We start from the raw sequence: 19,856 nt of genomic DNA, 5'->3' as shown, positions 1-19,856 counted from the left end.
ATCTTTTTGTCCTTAGGACTTTATCTACCAGTGATGATGTTGAAGACCGAGAGACTGAGAAAGGCCGTCTGGAAGAAGCTTATGAGAAATGTGACCGGGATTTGGATGAGCTCATTGTCCAGCACTACACCGAGCTCACCACTGCCATCCGCACGTACCAGAGCATCACAGAGCGCATCACCAATTCGCGCAACAAGATCAAACAGGTGAAGAATAACTCTTCATGTATTCCTGTGTTTGCATCCGCTTGATAGCGCGTACTCTGGGTACAAATCTGTGCAACTCCTTTCTCTTTTTCCTGTGTACTGTCCTTTTATTGGTAGCGTAATGTTGTAAGCTCCTATTTTAACCTTTTATTTCTCTCTTCCCTTTTCCAGCTACTTGTCATCATTCTGAACTGAACTAAAAAATGAATTGAGAAAGCACTGTTACCCACTAATTCGGAACTAGGCCTGATTTTCAAGTCGCTCTGTGGCATGGCTAGGAGCAGGCAATCCAGTCCTAATACAGTGGTCCCTACGTCTTACTAGCACCATGTTTTCCACAGGATCTCTCTGTTGTTTGAGAACACAAGTAATTAAAAAGCAAAATGAGAGGTGGATATGAAGCGCAAAGCGTCATGGTGCCCCCTGTTCGTTTATTGTCTGGGCATGTTGCTGTCAGGTTTTGAAGTCTAAGGGCTGCTAAGCTAACACCTCTCCATCTAATCTGTTCATGTTTTGATATGTTGGCCTCCAATCACCTCCTAAATAGTCTGAGTGATTCATCAGCTTGCTTTTCGCTCAGAGAATATGAATTTTGGTGCTATTTCCAAACTCGGTTCTGTTGTGTGAACGTACGGTGAACTCTGTGCCCCCGTATCTTTCTGTATTTTGAGTGCTCACACTTTGGTAGCGTGCCAGTAAATAACTCGGGCACTCTTTGTTGTGGACTTGTTCCATCTGCTCTCTCCCTGCAGCGATAGATTAGTTCTTTGGACTCCTGTCCTATCTTTCACTTCCTGTGTAGTTTGCTATACCTAAACTTTGCAAACGAGGCACCAAATCTATTCCATTTCTTTTATTTCCTGGCGCTTTGGAAGTCTCATCTTAAAACCTTTCACGGCAATGCTGTGACCAGTAGGCTTTTACCCTTCTGGGACTATGTACTGACCCTTCTGGCTTTTAAAATTCACTTAGCATTTTCAAAGAAAATGAGACCATTCTGAGCTTTCTAAGGCTAAGAGTTCATTCTAGGATTTATGTACAAAGCTCAGCACTTTGAAAGCAGAGATCAATTGTGCTAAATTTGAAATAAACTGTAGCCAGTGGCCTATTTTCACATAGTATACTAAGCTTTGCAGAGGTCAAAAAAACATAGAGGGGTGTGACCTTTTGGTCCCACCTAGAAGAATGACTGTAAGGGTGAGAGACCTTTTGATATTTAAGTTTTCTGATTAGTTTTGGTCAATATGTATTGAAGTAGCTTTGACCTGATCTCACGGGAGGCCCCAGATCTGGTTTGTCATCAATCTGTATTACTCTATCAGACTTTCTTTTGATGTTCCCCTCCTGCGGAAGGTGGATGAATGCACAGGTGTTTACTTGCATTAGGAATTGTGGAAGTGATAGTCCAGATCCCTCTGCGTATCTACCTTTTGTAGTCAATTCTTGTATGAATTCCTGCTGGGAAAGGCTTGGTTTTGAATCTAACTTCAGAGGTGTTACTAGTGTAAAACTGAATTATGAAGTAGAAACAATTGGGTCTACCAAAGGGAGGTTCATTCTTAAAGATTTTCTGTTCGCTCGTTCCCCTGCTCCCAAATGTAGATATAGTTGATCTTCTTTCTTGCAAGGACAGGAGTAGGAAGGCCTTGTGAGATTCCTTTTAGCCCCATGATTGTTTTGCTGACCTAATTTGGCTCTGTGTAAGAGCAGTCCACTGGCGATGGTGTGCTAGGTCAGTGAAACGTTTTAAATTAAGGCATTGAATGGGGATTAAGTCTGAAATGAACTCTGTACGCATTTTAGTTTGCCTCTGCTTTTGCAGCAAGTTATGACACTCTTACATTAGCTTTTCTGTTGGCTGAGGATTTTTCTGTGTTATTCTTCTCAGAAGGACGTTTCAGAGTACAATGTTGCTGTATTGAAATCTTGGTGTCTTCTGACTCTGGATGGAGACTGTTTCATGGAGCTATTGTTACTTACCATTTGTCTGTATTTTGGTCCGTCTGTGTGTTTTGCATGTATTTTTTTTTTTTTTTTAAACTACCTTTAGATGGACAAGGTAGGAGAATTTGCAGCTGAATTGGGATTTCTGGAGTGCTTTGAAGGCTCATTATTTAAAAATAAATTGAAGGGCCTACTTCTGAGAGTCTCTCTTCATGTGTAATTCAGTGAGAGTTCAGCCTGAGAAAAGGTTGAACCCCAAGTATTCATAACTTATCACAAAAACAAGAGTAGTGTGAAAGCAATGTGTGAAGCTGTGTTGTTAATTGCTTTCACATTTTAATATGTATTATTGATTTGCATTATGCAAGAAAAGCTAGGTTATACCGACCTTACCAGAAGATATTGGGAAAACCTGAAAGCAGAGAATGCAGGCTGTGCGTTTGAACAGAAGGAACGGAGAAGAAAAACTCTTGATGTTTCCTGAATGGGGATAGTATAGTAGAGTCTTTGCCACTCAGAGAGGATGGCATGAGGCTCGAAAACAAACTGAATGACAAATACCAATCTGTTTCTCTGGGTGATGTAATGGCCTTGATAAATAATGGAAATCCTGAATTGAACTGTATCTTAACTGCTGTTTGTTCTGATGAAACCGTATCTTTTAAAAAATAAATAAATGTTGGTATTGATCGAGGTTTTAGGAAAATTCTTGTGCTTTTAGATAGTCATGTTTCAAGAAATGGACACCAAACTTGAAGAAAGGAGGAGACGTGCCAAAAGATTTAATAGGCAGATGGAATATGTTTACAGCAGAAAAATTAGTAGTGGCTTATTTGCTTTCACTGAAAATTGGATCCTTGCTATATGCCAAAATACTGGACTGATTGTTGGAAAACGTGCAAATAAGTCTTTGGTCGTGGTTGTAGGATCCTGTGTTTGTTAACGTTATGATACTTCAGTTAAATTTTCACTACAGGTACAAAACTTGCACTAAAAAACATTTGACTGTGAAAGCAGTTCTGATTTGTATGTACTATATGTTTCTGTTCAGCCAAAGGAATAACCAGAAATTTTAAGAAACTTGGATTTGATTATAGTTTTGTGCTATTTTTGGAATTCCTAGTAAAGTAAAAGTGGGAAAGGACTGATCTGTGTTAGAAGCGCCAGTTACAGGGACAGATTTAATTAATCTTTTGACATGTTGCTTCTAGGTGAAGGAGAATCTGCTATCGTGCAAGATGCTGCTGCATTGCAAGCGGGATGAGTTGCGCAAGCTGTGGATTGAAGGGATTGAGCACAAACACGTCCTGAATTTGCTGGACGAGATAGAGAACATCAAGCAAGTGCCTCAGAAGCTGGAACAGTGCATGGCCAGCAAGCACTACCTCAACGCAACAGATATGCTGGTAAGATGTGGTATCTCGTGCTGGGCCAGTACCCACCAGAAACACGCTGGTCAGCTGTCTGATCATCTGCAGGCAGTTCTGCTGTCTCTGTTAGTATTTGCTTTTTTTTTTTTTTTTTTTTTTTTTTTTTCTCCTTGCTTAGTTTCTTCTTTTGTCATTTGCTGCTTTTTTGTGTTGGAATTTCCATTTGGTTTTGGTTTGATCCTTCCTTGACTGGACTTAGGGTCACAGTGTCCCATCCTGTTTGGTTGGCTCTTGTCTTTCAGAGCTGTCTTTACCTGTGTACTTTTCTTGATCCTGACACTTTCTGTAACCGTCTAGTTCTTTACCCATTTCATCTGCACATAGGATTTCCTTCTGCTTTTGCAACCTGGTGCTTTATTTTAAAAGGAATTGCCCCAACACCTGCCTGTATCATCATCTTTCTTTATATGTTATCAATTAATTCAAAACCATTTTTGTTATGGAAGAACTATCCTGTTTCTCTCCGATTTCATCTCCCAGAATGCACTCTCAACTTTGGTTATTATTCAGACAGGAGACTGTCTTTGACCGTTTAGGTGTGTCTGCCTCTCATTGTCTTCCTCTAAATCCTTTACCAGGACTCTTCATCCTTTCTACTTATTTCCAGCTCTTCTTTGATATTTTTTCCTCCCTCCCTTCAAGTGTTTTTCCTCTTCAGTTCCATATTTTCTTCTTCAGTTCCATTTTATAAGCATACCTTTCAATTCCAGTCTTGTGGTGGAGGTAGAAGTTTCCTGAACTTCTCTAACAATCTTTTTTCTTTTCCTTTTGTTTCTCAATGTAACAAGCACGCTTCCTCACCAGACTCCGGTCCTTTCTTTCCTGGAACTGTCTTCTACCAATAATCAAAAGCGTTACAAGAAAGGTGATCCTTCCCCTCTGCTCAGTCTTGACATGTGGAGTGCTGAGTCCAGTTCTGGGCTCTCCAGTACAAGAGAGAGATGGAGTTCCCGGATTGAGTCCAGTGAAGAATCAGAAAGATGTTAGGGAACAGCAGCATCTTGCATGTAAAGAGAGGCAGAGAGAGATGGGACTGCTTCACTGGGAGAAGAGAAACCTAAGGGAGATCTTATCAATGGCTATAAATGTCCAATGGGAGGGTGCAAAGAAAATGAAGCCAGACTTTTCTCGGTGGCGCCCATTGACAGGAGAAGAGGCAGTGGGCACAGGTTGAAACACAGGAAATCACGTTTGATGTAAGAAAACACTTTTTACTGTAAACATGATTGAATGCTGGAGCAGGTTGCCCAGAGAGGTTGCGGAGTTTCCTCCATGGAAAATTTTCAAAACCAGACTGGATGTGGTCCTGGGCAACTGGCCTGTAGGTGACCATGTTTGAGCAGGAGGGTGGATTAGATGTTCTCTAGAGGTTCTTCCCAACCTTAAGCAGTTTGTGATTCAAAAGTGAAGGCGAGAGAAGTATGTCTGATCATATTCCTCTTTGTGTTTGCCAGAGAATGCCTTTAAGTAAATCTTTTCATTGCCTTCTTTTGTTTTTGTTTTTTACTACTTTACTGTCCTTTGTATTTCTCTTAGCTGTGCCTCTTCACTTTTTAATAAATCATTATTCAACAGCATAAGGAGCTGGAAATCTTAGTGTTGTCACCTGATATTTGTAGAGCCCAGGCTTGAACTTTAATTTCCTTCTTTCCATTTTATCTCATTCTACCTTAAATATGACTTTCTAAAACTTACCTTGTTCCCTCTGCAACACATTCAGCAGTTTGATGTCAGCCTCCTCATCCCTTTCTTTGATGGCATGTGTAACCCATTCTGGATTTTTGTTGTCGCTGTCACATCTTCTTGTCGAATTTCACTTTGCCATCACCTTCCAGTTCTTTTCTGCTGTTCATGTTCTCTTTTCATGCCACACCTGGTGCAATCATCGTTCTATAATCCACAATTTTCCCTTTCTTCATTTTTAAAACCATCTTCCAGGAACCCTCACAATGTTATTCTCTTTAGAGTCTCACTATGTGAGACAATATGAACTGTTGTCTTATATTATCTTTCCCACCGTACTGTAAGCAATCTGGGATGGCTAATGTATCCATTTCTCTTGTGTAATGCAGAGTGGAATTTTTATGGTACTTTATAAAATGTTATGTAAAATCTATTAGAATTCCTGAAAACAGATCTGCAATGCAATGACTTGAGGCAGCATATGATAAAAGAGCACAGTCAGGTTTTGCCAAAACTTTTGTCAGGTTTTTGATGTAGGAAATTGGAGTGTCGTATTAGTCTGATATTTTCAATTATGAGAGGTGAAAAAGTAGATGTAAATTAAGGGGTTCAGTGTGGGGGGGAAAACCACAGTATTCAGAGTTAACATCACTATAAGTTGAAGTGTTAACCAGTTGGTGCTTGCTTTTACTGATGGACTTGCCAGTTTGCTTGTCTTTTGGGGTTGTTCTTGTTTGTTTGGGGGTTTTGGGTTTTGTTTGTTGTTTTGTTTTATTTTAACTAAAAATTCTTTTCAGAATGAAATTCCAGAAAAGTAATTAATTTCCTATCTGGAATATAAGATGGGAAGTGTAAGAAGAAAAATAGCACTACTTAGGATTTATCATATAATATGCTTTAGAAATGCTTTGCAATATATATATATTTGCGATATCTTATTGGTTTGCAATATATTGCGTGTGCAGTTTTTTTATATATACACTTACATACATACACACATACGCGTGCATGTGCATAGGTATGGTTGTCCGAGACTATGAGTTAGAGCCAATATTAGCCCTCGTTGCAGTATAGACTTCTGTAGTATACCGTACTGGTTTTTGCTGTTTGTTTGTTTTAATTTCTTAGAAAAGATAATCTTATTCTGGAAAACAATGATAACTATATAAAAAGCAGCTGTTAGATTTTTTTTTTTTTTTTTTTTTTTTTTGCATCAATGAATGCAGAGAAACCTCAAGTGAGAATTATATGCGCTTTTTCAGCCATTCATTGACACTTGCGATTCTCATTCCAAGAGCAGTGTACCTGTAGGGAAGAAATAGTAACCTACCTGCGTTTGGAGCTTTTTCATAGACAAAAATCGCTGTCGGCTCACTGGCTTTTGCCATCTTCTGTTAACACTGCCCCTGCAAGACTGTGATGTTGTAATCACTCACTGGCTGCACGATAATTCCTTTCGCCTTTTACAGGATATGAACACTATGTAAAATAATTACTAAACTGTGAGGGATGCAGCGTGTGTATGGATCTCTCTGTCCTTTTGTTTCATTCCTCAAGGTAAACAGATGCTCATGGCTTATAAAAAGCCCAAGGCGATCTGACAAGGAGCTTGTATCCCTCACATTGAAATTGGATCTCTGATTAATATTGTTGCCTGTAGCCTTGTGATATGTACAGTTGAAATTAGACCTCTGCAGTCGTCGTGTTAGGTTGATGCAAGCACCCTAATGGCATAATTTCTGGTTGCTGCATCACATTTCTGCAGTCTGTTCTTTGTATTCCACTCACATTAATTGAAGTAATTTTGCCACTGAAGCGTGTTTCAAACCTCTGCATTTAAATTGAAATTTTAATTCCCTTATTGTTTGGAAAAGACGGCTGAAGATGGCTTGTTACAGGTTTCATTATCACTCAAAACTCTCCAGCTGCTGGTTCTAATGTGCAATGACTGAGTAATGCTGGGAAGAATTGTTAATAAAAGAATGGCAGCTTTTCCCAGTAGTATGAACACAATGCATAGGTATTTTGTGACAGCTCACATTTGTATGAAGTTAAAAATTTTAAGTGGCAGCTTTTTTTTTTTTTTTCCGACTTTGTATCCATCCGGAGTAGCACAGATGAACTTCAAATATCATGTATTCACTTTCAGTGTTCCTCCAGCATCTTGATAATACACACTCTGGTGAGCAGAGCCAGTAGGATCAGGTTTGCTGTTCTGTAATTGCACCTTACACAGCCTGTGTTAAAATCATAGAATCCCGGGTTGGAAGGGACCTCAAGGATCATCTGGTCCAGCCTTTCTTGGCAAAAGCACGGTCTAGACAAGATGGCCCAGCACCCTGCCCAGCTGAATCTTGAAAGCGTCCAACAATGGGGAATCCACCACTTCCCTGGGGAGATTATTCCAATGGCTGATTGTTCACAGTCTGAAAAATTTTCTTTTTGTGTCTGGTTAGAATCTCCCCGGAGTAACTTGTACCCATGACCCCTCGTCTTTTTCATTGTGACTCCCTGTGAAAAGGGAGTCCTTGGACCTGTTGGAGCGAGTCCAGAGGAGGGCATGAAGATGCTCTGAGGGCTGGAGCACCTCTGCTGTGAGGACAGACTGAGAGAGTTGGGGGCGTTCAGCCTGGAGAAGAGAAGGATCTGGGGATACCTTAGAGCCCCTTCCCAATATCTGAAGGGGGCCTACAAGAAAGCCGGAGATGGATGTTTTACAAGGGCATGTAGTGATAGGATGAGGGGGGGTAGCTTCAAACTGGAAGAGGGGAGATTTAGATTAGATATTAGGAAGAAATCCTTTACTCTAAGGGTGGTGAGACACTTACCCAGAGAACCTCTGGCTGCCCAATTCCATGGAGGTGTTCCAAGCCAGGTTGGACAGGGCTCTGAGCAATCTGAGCTGGTGGGAGGTGTCCCTGCCCATGGCAGGGGGGTTGGAGCTAGATGATCTTCAATGTCCCTTCCAACCTAAACCATTCTGTGAGTCTCTATCTTCTTTGTAGCCAGCCTCTAAATACTGGAACTGGAATGAATTGTGAAACTTTGGAGAAGTCAGGAGGGTCTGGAACAGATAGAACTACCATTTGATATCGAATACATTTCGGTTATTTTCAATTTCTGTATATGCTTTTTAAAAGTATGAGTTTGTATGTTGTTCTGTAAAGGATCTGTTTTTTCACACATTAAATTGCTAAAAGTAACTGTTATGTGGCAGTTGAGTGCACGTGCACACATAGGTGTGTATTTTCTGTTTAACATAAAAAGGAGCCTGAGGGGAGACCTTATGTCTCTCTACAGCTCCCTGAAAAGAGGTTGTAGCAAAGGGGGGTCAGTCTCTTCTCCCAAGTAACAGGTGATGGGACAAGAGGAAACGGCCTCAAGTTGCTTCAGGGGAGGTTTAGATTGGATATCAGGAAAAATGTCTTCACCAAAAGGGTTGCCAAACATTGGAACAGGCTGCCCAGGGAAGGGGTGGAGTCGCCATCCCTGGAGGGATTTAAAGGATGTGTAGATGTGATGCTGAGGGATCCGGTTTAGCGGTGGACTTGGCAGTGTTAGGTCTGCGGTCAATAATCTTAAAGGTCTTTTCCAACATAAATGATTCTATGATTTGATGATCAGGTGCTGAGAGGGGAATTCTGACACAGAAGGAGTTTCCTACGAAAAGGCAGTGGGCAGTCTCCAAAAGAGAGAGCAGCAGAGCTGGTGGTAGAGGCAAGTTGGGGTTGGGGGCACAGCTAGCGCTTGGCCTGGAAGCACGAGCTTGATTGCTGGAAGGCAGGAACCCAAATTCTTCTGGAAGAGACGATTTGGATGGGCTACGCAACACTATAGCCAGAACTTGAAGCAGAGGGCATGCAGCAGGATGGGCAGCAGTGGGCAAGGTGAGGAGGAGTCCTGCTTGGAGGAAGCAGTTCCATGTCGAGTCTCCCCCAGCACTGGGCTGTGTGTTGAAGGGCAGTACGCTCTGCCTAGCAGTTACTTAATTAACTCAAGTATTGTAGAGGTCTGTGGTGTTGATCTAATTGTTCTGGCTCTGATGTTGACCCATGAGGTATCCATAAGGGAGAAATTAATATTTTCCATTTGTTTAAATAATCTAAGAGATGAAATGCTAAAAACAGTTGAAGGAAGAAGTGTTGTTGGATCAAGTAATTAAAGGTCATATCATAATACGATTAAATGAAAATTGCTTAGTCTACTTTCTTTGCATTTCCTGGCTTTTATGTGTCTAGTTTTGCAATTTTAATGAACTAATACCAGTTTGTCAAAGTATATAGAGTTTTTAAAAAAATCTTTTTAATTCCAATAGACTGTGAAACACTTACTCTGAACTTGATTTATTGGTGCGGGAGTACAGTTCCTTTGGAGTGGGATTGTGTCAGGTAACGAAACACCACGAAACGGCAGAAATACATCCACAGGACAGGAGTGAAGATAACTGCTATTTCCAGTTGAATTTTTTTTTTTTTTTTGTTAGGAGGATGACAAGAAGGAAGAATGAAGGTAGAAAGAAGGAAGTATGGAGCCCTCTGACTTCACTTAAATTTAACTTCACACTTGTTACAGAGCCAGGAACCGATGTGTATGTGTATTTTACTCATGAGCACATCCTCCTCCTTTAGCCTGCCTGCCTTTGTCCCAAGAAATACAAAGCTGAAGCGACATTAATTTGATTCTCAAGAAGTAGGCCAAGGAACGCTCCAACACCTACTGTTCTTTCTTTTTCAACGTTAAGGACTTCTCTATCAGTTTCCTAATGTCAGGGAGAGAATAATACATGTCTCCTGCTCTGCTTTCTGAAGTGAGGAATAGCATTGGGCTTTTCTCAGAGCTGACCGCTTTCTGACTGCAAATTTGCATCGTTGTCGGTTTGTTCAGTTTCTAGAGTGGAGCTAGTGGCTGTTAGTGTTGTTGCGTTCAATTAAATGTCCGTGGCGCGGCACCCAGCTGTACAGGGGAGGAGATTGCTTTGCAGGTAAATTGGGTCATTTTCAGTTGTGCTGATGCAGCGTAGTTAAAGCATACCGAGTTCACCGCCGACATCCTTATGATGCATTAAATGTATTTTTGCTCAGCTCCATTGACAGTAAGATCTACGCTGGGTTAATTTTTTGAAGAGCATCAGGAACATACCAGTCTAAACTGGAGATGCTGACCAGCTCTGTTGTCTGCATGCCAAAGCATTTTACAAAAAAAAGTGTTTGGTTTTGTGTTTTTTTTTTTGTTTTTGTTTTTTTTTTTTTAACTGCAGGGCTTTAAAACACAAGTGGGCTACTTGGTGGGTGAGAACGTGGTCAGAAGTTGAAGGTGTGTTAATAAGTAGAAATGCTGTGCAAAAATGCTTGTACAGCTCCTGAGGCTGTCGGAAGGGAGAGAGAGGTGGCGTAGGAAAAAAATAGAGGAGAGACTAACTGGCTAAGATATTTTGGAGAACAATGCGTGAAGAGGAGGAACCTGGCTTGCTGTGGGGAGTCAAACACGGAGCTTAAAATATTGAAATATTTTCTCAAGAGCGAAGAGATGATATCGCTCTGTGTGTGTGTACACACGCACATATTTGGCCGCCTCTTGGAATGTTGTGTCCCCTGCCTTTCGATGCGCTTCATGTTAATCCTCGACGAAGGCATTTGGAGTCATTAACATCCTCCCAGAAAACAGTGGCTGTTTGTCGCCCTAGGCATGGTTTTTGAGGAGAGTTTTCAATTTTGTTACTTGAACGTAGCTGCTACCTGTGGCTGTCCTCAGCATAGTAGAAGGAAAGTCTGTCAGTTAAAAAGTAACGTGTGGTGAGCAGACTTCTCAGACTCTTAGTAGTCTGGAATAATGAAATTTAAAAAAAAAAAAATAAAAATGCAGTGCAGTTCTTGGTATGCATTTTATTTACTGTCTGCCTTTCAGCTGGAACAATGAAAATCAATAAAAACAGTCTTTCATTTTGTTTCTGCATTTCTTATTGCAGAGCTGGGATTCAGGTACTGCTGTGGAACAGTTTTGTATTTTGGAATTAGTGCCATAACTTTTGTTAGTTTGGGATTCTATAGAAATACTTTTATTACAAAACTTAGAATTTCAAGCAGGGCCAAAATTTTTCTTCTGAATTACAAAAATAGTAATAGTTTCCCAATACTTCTTGCCTTGAAGTCTTTCCCCAGCTAACATAGTGTCTTGTCATTGTTGACCTTATCGATTACAAAGAAGCCTTTTAGAAAACCAAATTGCAGAGCTGACATCTCAGGGGTTGTATCTCATTTCAGATTACCTACTGAGGTGTGTAAGTGTTTATGCTTAAAGGAATTGTTTCGTATTAGTTTGTAAGGACTGGCAAACCTCGTGATTTCTGTTAGCTGTGTGGTTGAGGTATGGATGAGAAAGAAGGCAGCTTTGTTTTTATTAAGTTGATGTAAGTTCTAGTGATTCGCGCATAAGCATGGAAATAATGAGCTTTCTTCTGTCTGCTGCTCATTCATTTAAAATACTGTACCTTTACTCAGATGCCAGGACTTACTAATATTATTTGTCTGCCTTCAAGGAGCATTGTAAAGCTTAAGTAATTAAGTTTGGTAGAATACTGCTAAGTTCCTTATATGAGAAGCGTGGGTGCTATGTATTATTAGAACATTTTTCACCTCTTTTCTGTATATTTCTCTGAATTTTTTTTTTCTTCTCTTTAAATTATGTTTTCTGATGTCTGATTTTCTTTTTTTTTTTTTTTAAAATGAACTTGCTAGGCTAGTTTAAAGACATTAGAACGTGGGGAGTTTCTTTCCCTTTGAAACATCTTATTTTTTCCATCTGTATACTTATCAATAACTTTATCTCCTTCTTTTTATCCTTTAATTTCCATTATCTGAGGCAGTCTATTGCATTAAACTGTTAGTGCCTAATACTGCTTCATTTGCATTGACACGTGCTTGACCTCGGCCCCTCCGCTCTTCGTTAATGCACCAACAAGCATTGATATCTCTCTAGAGTATTATCGTGTGGCTGTTAGCTCTACTAATAACAACCATTCATTTAAGCTGATGAAAGTTTATTAAATAAGAAAACATGCTGTAATGAAGGTGGAGTAGAGGTGTCTAGCGTCTTTTTATGGTGAGAGTAAGCCGCGGCTACGCGACAAGACGCTGTCCTTAATGAAAGGCAGAGGCTTCTGTAACGTTATGATGTATGCTTTTGGGAACGGGCATTTCTGAACGTTAAATTTAATCCTTCCTGATTACAGTGTAGGTGCAGCGATGAGAAGTTCTTTGCTTAAGGCGATTGCTCCCGCCATTTAATGATGCATCCTTTCTTGGGAGCGCTCGCTGACCAGCGTGAGAGTTTTGTGGCTTAGTTTACATTTGCTTCCTTTTTAACTCGTGAACCTAGCCATATTACATACCTTCAGGTTAATATTTCTTTTGCTATCTTTGCTGTTGGTAATTTTTATTATTGAGGTATGCTATGGACTTTATTCTGTGAGTCATTTATGCTTTTATCACTTTACCTTTGAATACAGCAGATGTTTTTCCAGTAATCACTGGTCTTCCCATGAATTCTTTTTTCAACTCTGGATTTTATGGATGTAATTCTGTCCATAGTAAAATATCGCAACAAACCCCAAGAGAAATTGTTGAAGATAGATTGGGTTATGGGACAATATAAAATAATCTAGATAAATAAATCTGCAACTTTAAAGCTAGTGAATGGTGGGTGAGAAAGTATAATAAATTTAGTTTCTAGTAAAGTGTTTGAAACATTTGGTGGTGAATTTAACCCAGAAGTTTTCCACTGCAGTGAACTGATTTATGTCTGGTAAAGTTGGTGTAATGCTACCAAGTAACCTTCAAAACGGTGTGATAGATGAGCCATTGTCACATAGACCTAGAGGAGGACTTACAGGGAACAGCTCAGAAATGAAGATGCACAGGCGGTGCGCCTGTTTAAGAAGGAGGCAATGGTTGTCTTATTTGTCTTAATATTAGCTTTTGTGGATTTATGAATTCTGTAATAAAAAAAATTGTTAGTAAATTAACAGGTGAGGAGCTAACTGAAAGGAGTTAAAGATTCCTTTAACAACAGAGGTATGGGACACAGGGAGCGTAAAAACTTTTAAATGTCATCCTGAAGACGGCAACAGAATCAATTTGGGAAACTGCAGGTTTGCATTGAAAGGCAAATTCTGATGTTTTACTGTACTGCATTAGAACCTCATTGTTCTCTACATCGTTCATATAGAGAGAAGGCTTTGGGGAGAGAGATGGGCCTGAAGAAACACACTTTTCTTAATGGCAATTAAGACTAAGTGAGGATGCATTAAATCAGGAGACAAAAAATATGGAAATGCAAACTGTGAGGAAAAGCATTTTTTTATTATTTTTGCTGCCTTCACAACACCTACAACTGTGTTACTGGTCCATGGCAGTGCTCCAGTAGGATTTAATACAGATGTCTGTAGAAGGTCGGAGCAAAGGTGGTCTTTGGCCCGTACTGTGTCTGATGCAGAGGGTGTTGAGAAAGGAGAGTGAGGACAGTGCAAGCAATAGCCATCCTTTCCCAAAACATTCCCAGCATCCAGCACTCGGCAATGTGCAGCTTTTGGTGGAAAAGCTCATGTCTTTTGTGTTGAATAGCACTCAAATTCAAGGAAGAAACATCTATTATCTCTGTTGCTTTTCGCACCCGTTTAAACTTTTGGCTTCGATGTTGTCCTTTGGCAGCGAGTTCTGAGCTGAGTTGTCTAACCCGCTTCTCGGAGATGATACCAAATCTTTGATTTGCTAATTTCATCTGATTGCCCAGGAGCTCCTGAGGATCTGAGGCACACAACTATGGCAGGTACTGCGGCAATACTTGTCTCATCTCCATCGAGTTGTCACTCTAATGGAAAAAGTCTCGAGCAATCCTGTGATGCCGATAGACTTTCCCATTTCGGGGAAGTCGTTTGACCATACTCTTGTTGAAATTGCTTATGTTTTGGGTTAAAGTCCACACGAGCAGTTGGATAATTCTTTTTCGTGGTTTTTAGCCACTCCGTTCCTTGAGCACCGCTTTTGGTTTCAGCGCTTTATTACTAGAAAGACATTGATGAATTACAGCAAGTGGAGGAGGAAGTGGAATGATTGATGGGTGACAGGACTAAGGCAAATTTGAAAGAATTAAATTTACGTAGCTGGAGTAAAGGACAGCAAGCGAGGAACATAATTTTATAAATATTTTAAAGTTTGTAGAGGAAAATATTGCTGTTTAAACACTTAAGAAAAATAAAGGACATTTGTGCTTTACTTGTTTATAAGAGGTTTGCTTTGTTTTCATAAAGTAGGAGCAGTAGTCTTATTGGCAAGAGAGACAAAAGTAAGTTTTGTAAAATATAGCATCATTAAAGCAGTATTATAGTGGTAGGGAAATGGCTGTGCCATCTAATAGACCTCTTCCATACTTGTAACTTATAACACGGAAATTTCTTTTGGGGGGAGGGGGGGTAGTAAGACTAGATTGGACAATTGATTTAGCAAAATTGTGGAGTTGGGCTTGCTGGAATTTGGTTTTCTGGAAAACACTCTTCTGCTCAGTTAAAGGGTTAAAAAAAGAATTATGTTACTCCTTAGCCTTCACATGTACTTTCTTACTGCCGGGCTGTGTGCCATATGGCAGCTGTTTGTTGCCTCCTTTTGCAGAAGTGGCTGCGTTTTGGTAACGTCGATGACTGTGCTGGTGGGAATCTTAATATAAAGTGCCATGTTTCAAAAAAAAACAAACCCCACAAACAAAAAGTAACCCTTTTACCCTGTTCCTGTACGTACATTTTTCCCTGTCTTTCCCCCAGCTTACACTGACTGCTTGTGTCAGGGTGAGCTGTTTTCTTGCAACATGAGCACTTTTTTGTGTGTGTGTAGCTCAGAATCTTTCAAACTAATCTTTCAAACTTCTCCCCCTCTCTGCTTCAGTCATCTGCATCAGTCTCCCCCTTTCTCTGTCATTTGGTCAGCAAATCCTTTATCTCCAGGAGCGACCTCAGCTATTTCCAAAATATTGCAAAGGAATCATCTTCTTTAGTCCTCAGTCTTTTATAGCTCTTTGTTTACTTTTAGCTTGTTAATTTGTACAAGATTTTTTAAAGGTGAACAAAATTGGTAGCAATTTCTTCCATCATCTTAATATCCAGCATGTTAATTAACACTCGGTACTGTTCATCATCAGTGCTTTACAGCTCCTCATTAACCCTCACATCCTGTGTACCTTTTCTCCTTTTCCTGTTTTTAAGGGGAGGAGGCAGTGGTACTCAGGAATAGCTGTCTCTGATCTGTGTGCTCTTCATATTTTCCATGCTTTTTAGCTAATGACTCCCTGCTTTGGCACCACCTGGGTGCCGACTTTAAGTTCAGGGTCATCTTAACTAGCTCACGTTCACTGATTTGCCTTGATATCGATTCATCCTGTGCTGTGCACTGTCCTGTGGCAGTTTGGTAGGAGACAGTTCCCAGTCTTTGGATTGCAGCTTGGGTCCAAGTTTTCCATGTGTCCCATTGTTTGGATGTCCCACACTCAAAGGCAGTAACTTTTCGTAGAATCATAGAATTGTTGAAGTTGGAAGGGACCTTGAAGATCATCAAGTCCAGCCATTACCCTACCCTGACAAAACCACTTCTAAACCACGTCCCCAAGTACCACGTCTGCCCCTTTTTTTAAACACCTCCAGAGATGGTGAATCCACCACCCCCTCCCTGGGCAGCCTATTCCAATGTTTAATAACCCTTTCAGTGGAAAAATGTTTCCTAATATCCAGTCTAAGCCTAATATCCAATTTCCACAAAATTTCAGATTCATCTTGATTCACCTTGCAACCAAAATAGTGAACAAATTTACGGATGAAATACAAGCATGCTTGATAAGACTTACGTCAAGCTTCTAATTAAAAAATAGAAATGCAGTTTAAAAGAAGGCTTAATCAATCACTCATTACGTGTTTCCAGTAGTGGAGGTTCAAAGTACTCAACAGCGTTCTGCTTTCTGGATGTTAGCCCCTTCCACGAGGATGATGAAGGGACTGGAATGTCTGTCCTATGAGGAAAAGCTGAGAGAGCTGGGACTGCTCAGGCTGGAGAAGAAAAGGCTCAAGAGGGATCTTAGTGATAGGATGAGGGGTAACAGTTTTAAACTGAAAGAGGGGAGATTTAGATTAGATATCAGGAAGAAATTCTTTCCTGTGAGGGTGGTGAGCCCCTGGCGCAGGTTGCCCTGAGAAGCTGTGGCTGCCCCATCCCTGGAGGTGTTCAAGGCCAGGTTGGACGGGGCTGGGAGCAACCTGGGCTGGGGGGAGGTGTCCCTGCCCATGGCAGGGGGGATGGAACTAGGTGATCTTTAAGGTCCCCTCTAACTCTAACCATTCTGTGAATGTATATAAATACCTGAAGGGAGGATGCAGAGAGGACGGAGCCTGTCGGTGGTGCCCAGTGACAGGACTGGAGGCAATGGCCCCAAACTGAAACACAGGAGGTTCCCTCTGACTGTCAGGAAATGCTTTTTTACTGGGAGGATGACTGAGCACTGGCACAGGTTGCCCAGGGAGGTAGTGGCGTCTCTGTCCTTGGAGATACTCCAAAGCCATCTGGACATGGTCCTGGGCAGCTGGCCATGGGTGGCACTGCTTGAGCAGTGGGGTTGGACCCGATGACCTGCAGGGGTCCCAGCCAACCTCAACCATTTTGTGATACTGTGATTCTCTCCATCATCCAAGTAAAATCTGGGAGTTTTGCAGGCAAAACAACATCAACTTTGGGAACTCTTGCTTAATTTTTTGCTAGTTAACACAAACTTCTGATCAGTGATTTGGGTTTTGAGGTGGGAAAAGAAGACAACACAATCAAAAATCACTTTAAGTAAACATGTTTTCTCACTCTTCTCCAGGTGCAATTTAAGTTCGACACCTTTACTACCCTCCCTTTTCTCAAGTCATTTTTTCCATGGCTTATGCTCAATCTGTCGCAGTTCCTCTGAGACGATGGATGGCACAGATAGTTGGTGTCACCTGTAAGGGTTTCTTCCTGCTACGCTGCTTCTTACTGGTCTCCTCTGCAGCATTTTGGTTCTTCAAGTTTTCCTCTGCTACACTTTTCCACAAACTGTGGTTCCTTTGAGGGTGTCCCTGCTCCAGCATGGGTCACCCCCATGCCACAGTCCTTCAGAGTGATCCCCCTCCAAGAGTGTGTCTTCAGCCTCTTGCAGTTGCTGGTTTCTTTAGGTATGTTGGAGATGAGGTGCCACCCCAAACCAAAACAACCCGCTGGAAAATTCCTTGTCGTGTGTAATTCAGCATCCCTTAGATACATTTGCGGTGTTAGAAGGTTGAAGGATCAGTTCTGTAATGTGCCATCTGCTCTTAAATTTATCATGTGTTACATTTTTTGAATAGAGACCCATCATTTGTAGGTTTTTTGCCTTTCTGCCCGGTGCAGAATCCCAACAGCTGGAGTATGAGTACTCTCCTGTTTCTTAGGGAAACTTTTCAGGTTAGATCCTTATCTCGTGCAAGTCAGGTGCATATTGAATTCCAGGAACAGATTGTTTAGATCTGGCTACCCACATTTAAACCATTTTTTAGTCATTTTCCTTTCCTGTACCTTTTGAAAATGGGTTCCTTGTAAAAGCAGTAGATCAATTCTCCTTTTAAATGTCAGCATTGTCTTTATTCATCCGGCAAGGCAGCTGCAACCTTCCAGGCTGATGCTATTTATTTGCTGTTTTATTCAGGGGTTCAGCTTCTTTCCTTTTGTCATACTGCTTTGTGTATGACTTGACTTTCTTTTTTTTTTTTTTTTTTTTTCTTTCAATTGTGACCTACCACATTGTTTTCCTTTTACCCTTTGTCAGTTGTTTGTTCATGTTTTCATATCTGTTGTCTGAACTCAGAATAGGCTGGTACCCCAGACAGAAAGCATTTGGTTTTCTAGCTTGAACAACCACTATTCTGGATTTTTTTTTGCCTTGAAGAAGCGCCTAGTTGAGGGCTTTCATTTTATTTCTGCTCATAGAATTCCAGCACTGTGGAGGTCTAGAATTAAAAGAAAAAAAAAAATCCAGTCTGTTCACATCTATTTTACGATGCTTTTGGAAAATTAAAATAATTAAAATACTGTTGAAAAGCCTTTTAAGAGACTATGTAGGTTTAACTGCAAGTGGATTGGAAAACTTTGGCCCAAGTCAGGAAAGAAAGAAAAAATATAACAAATATCTTGCTAGCACTTACGTTCTAGTTTGTTGTAAAATGCTAAATTAAAACCTTCCAAATTGGATGTTATGATAGGCGAATGTTTAGCTACATTTTCTTTTTAAGGCAATTAAGTCCTACTATAAACTGAGTGTGACCTTTAAACAAGCTGCGTAATGGTTCTGGTGCCACGGTTATTTTCTATAAACTTGCAATTTTTAGCTCATATGAAGCAGAGCTCTTTTTTCAGCCTGATTTCATTGATGCTTTTTTTTCTAAAGGGTCACTAATTAATAATGTATTTATTACCTACAATAATAAGTGGATATAGATAAGTAGATTTTAACATCAGAACTACCTATCAGATGATCTAAATCAAATTCTATTGTAATCCAAGCCCATATTATAATTTTTATTTGACTAAATACGGTTATTTTGTATTTATCTAAGTGTGGCTTTCAATGGGAGAGACAAACTTCTTTCAGAGTTTAAAAACAAAAAAGAAAATAAAAAAAGGTGGTGGTGGGGATTACCTCGCGTTTCTTTTGTTCCTATTTGGTCATGGTCAGTCAGCTTTTTAAAGAAGAATAACACGATGTTTGCCTGTTGGTTCACCTTCCAGCTGTTTTCTCTTGCTGCGGCTCTTCTCCGCACCCCAACCCCTGCCAAAAGAAAAATGTTGGGGAGCTCCCTTACCTGCAATTATCTTTGTGTCCGGGTGCTCAAACACGATGCCATTATCTACCCCCAACCTCCCACCCTCAGAAGAAAAAATAATCACGTATGAATTTCCATTTAGTTGAGGCAGGCAGGCGTAAGAAAGAGGCTTGAAGGACTCTCAGGTGCTTTTTCTGGACTCTTGAACCACTCGTCGTTTTCTTCTCTACGTCTAATTTTCAGGTTCTCTGAGAAAGGCTGCTATTCCATTATCGGTCTTAACCAGTCTTGTAGTGATAGCTCTTCCCCGCTACGTACAATTCTACATCTATTAGTCTTTTTGTTGGTATGAATAGCACACAGTAGGTAATAGGAGTATTAAAAACCAGGTAACTACTTGGGAAACGTAGTCTAAGCTGAGGGGAGGAAAAAAAGGGGAGAAAATCTAATTAAATGTGATACCGTTTCATGTTTTATAGCATCTTTAATCTTCATTATCCAACACACCTACCACGGCAATGATAAGGAGCAAAAAGCAGGGGTGGTATATTAATTGCACCCGCAGTTCGGTATATGTGCAGGGCAGCAATGACCAGGAAAACGGGATTCGGTTCCCTCACTTGCTTTTTGGATAACACAGTATTGTGCCGAATCACACCGTGTCCTGTTCGTTGGATGTCCCACTCCTGTATTTGCGGGGTCGTAGCCAGCAGATGAAGGTAAGTGACTATGCGGTTGTGAGAC

General features: G+C 40.6%; 1 protein-coding gene across 1 annotated transcript in view; it reads left to right on the top strand.

The window, feature by feature from the left end:
• EXOC4 (exocyst complex component 4) overlaps nt 1-19,856 on the top strand; it is a gene marked incomplete at its 5' end in the record, with an annotated part of 449,694 nt that overhangs the window by 25,148 nt on the left and 404,690 nt on the right. Inside the window, 2 exons of the mRNA XM_082492311.1 lie at nt 17-206; nt 3,362-3,556. Of these exons, the coding sequence (XP_082348437.1) occupies nt 17-206; nt 3,362-3,556 (385 nt within the window). The remainder of the gene's footprint in view (nt 1-16; nt 207-3,361; nt 3,557-19,856) is intronic.

Source organism: Vanellus vanellus (assembly GCF_965231255.1).
Source record: "Vanellus vanellus genome assembly, chromosome: 1".
Lineage (NCBI taxonomy): Eukaryota > Metazoa > Chordata > Aves > Charadriiformes > Charadriidae > Vanellus > Vanellus vanellus.
Note: the sequence above shows the minus strand (reverse complement) of the source record. Positions and strands in the feature narration are given on the sequence as shown.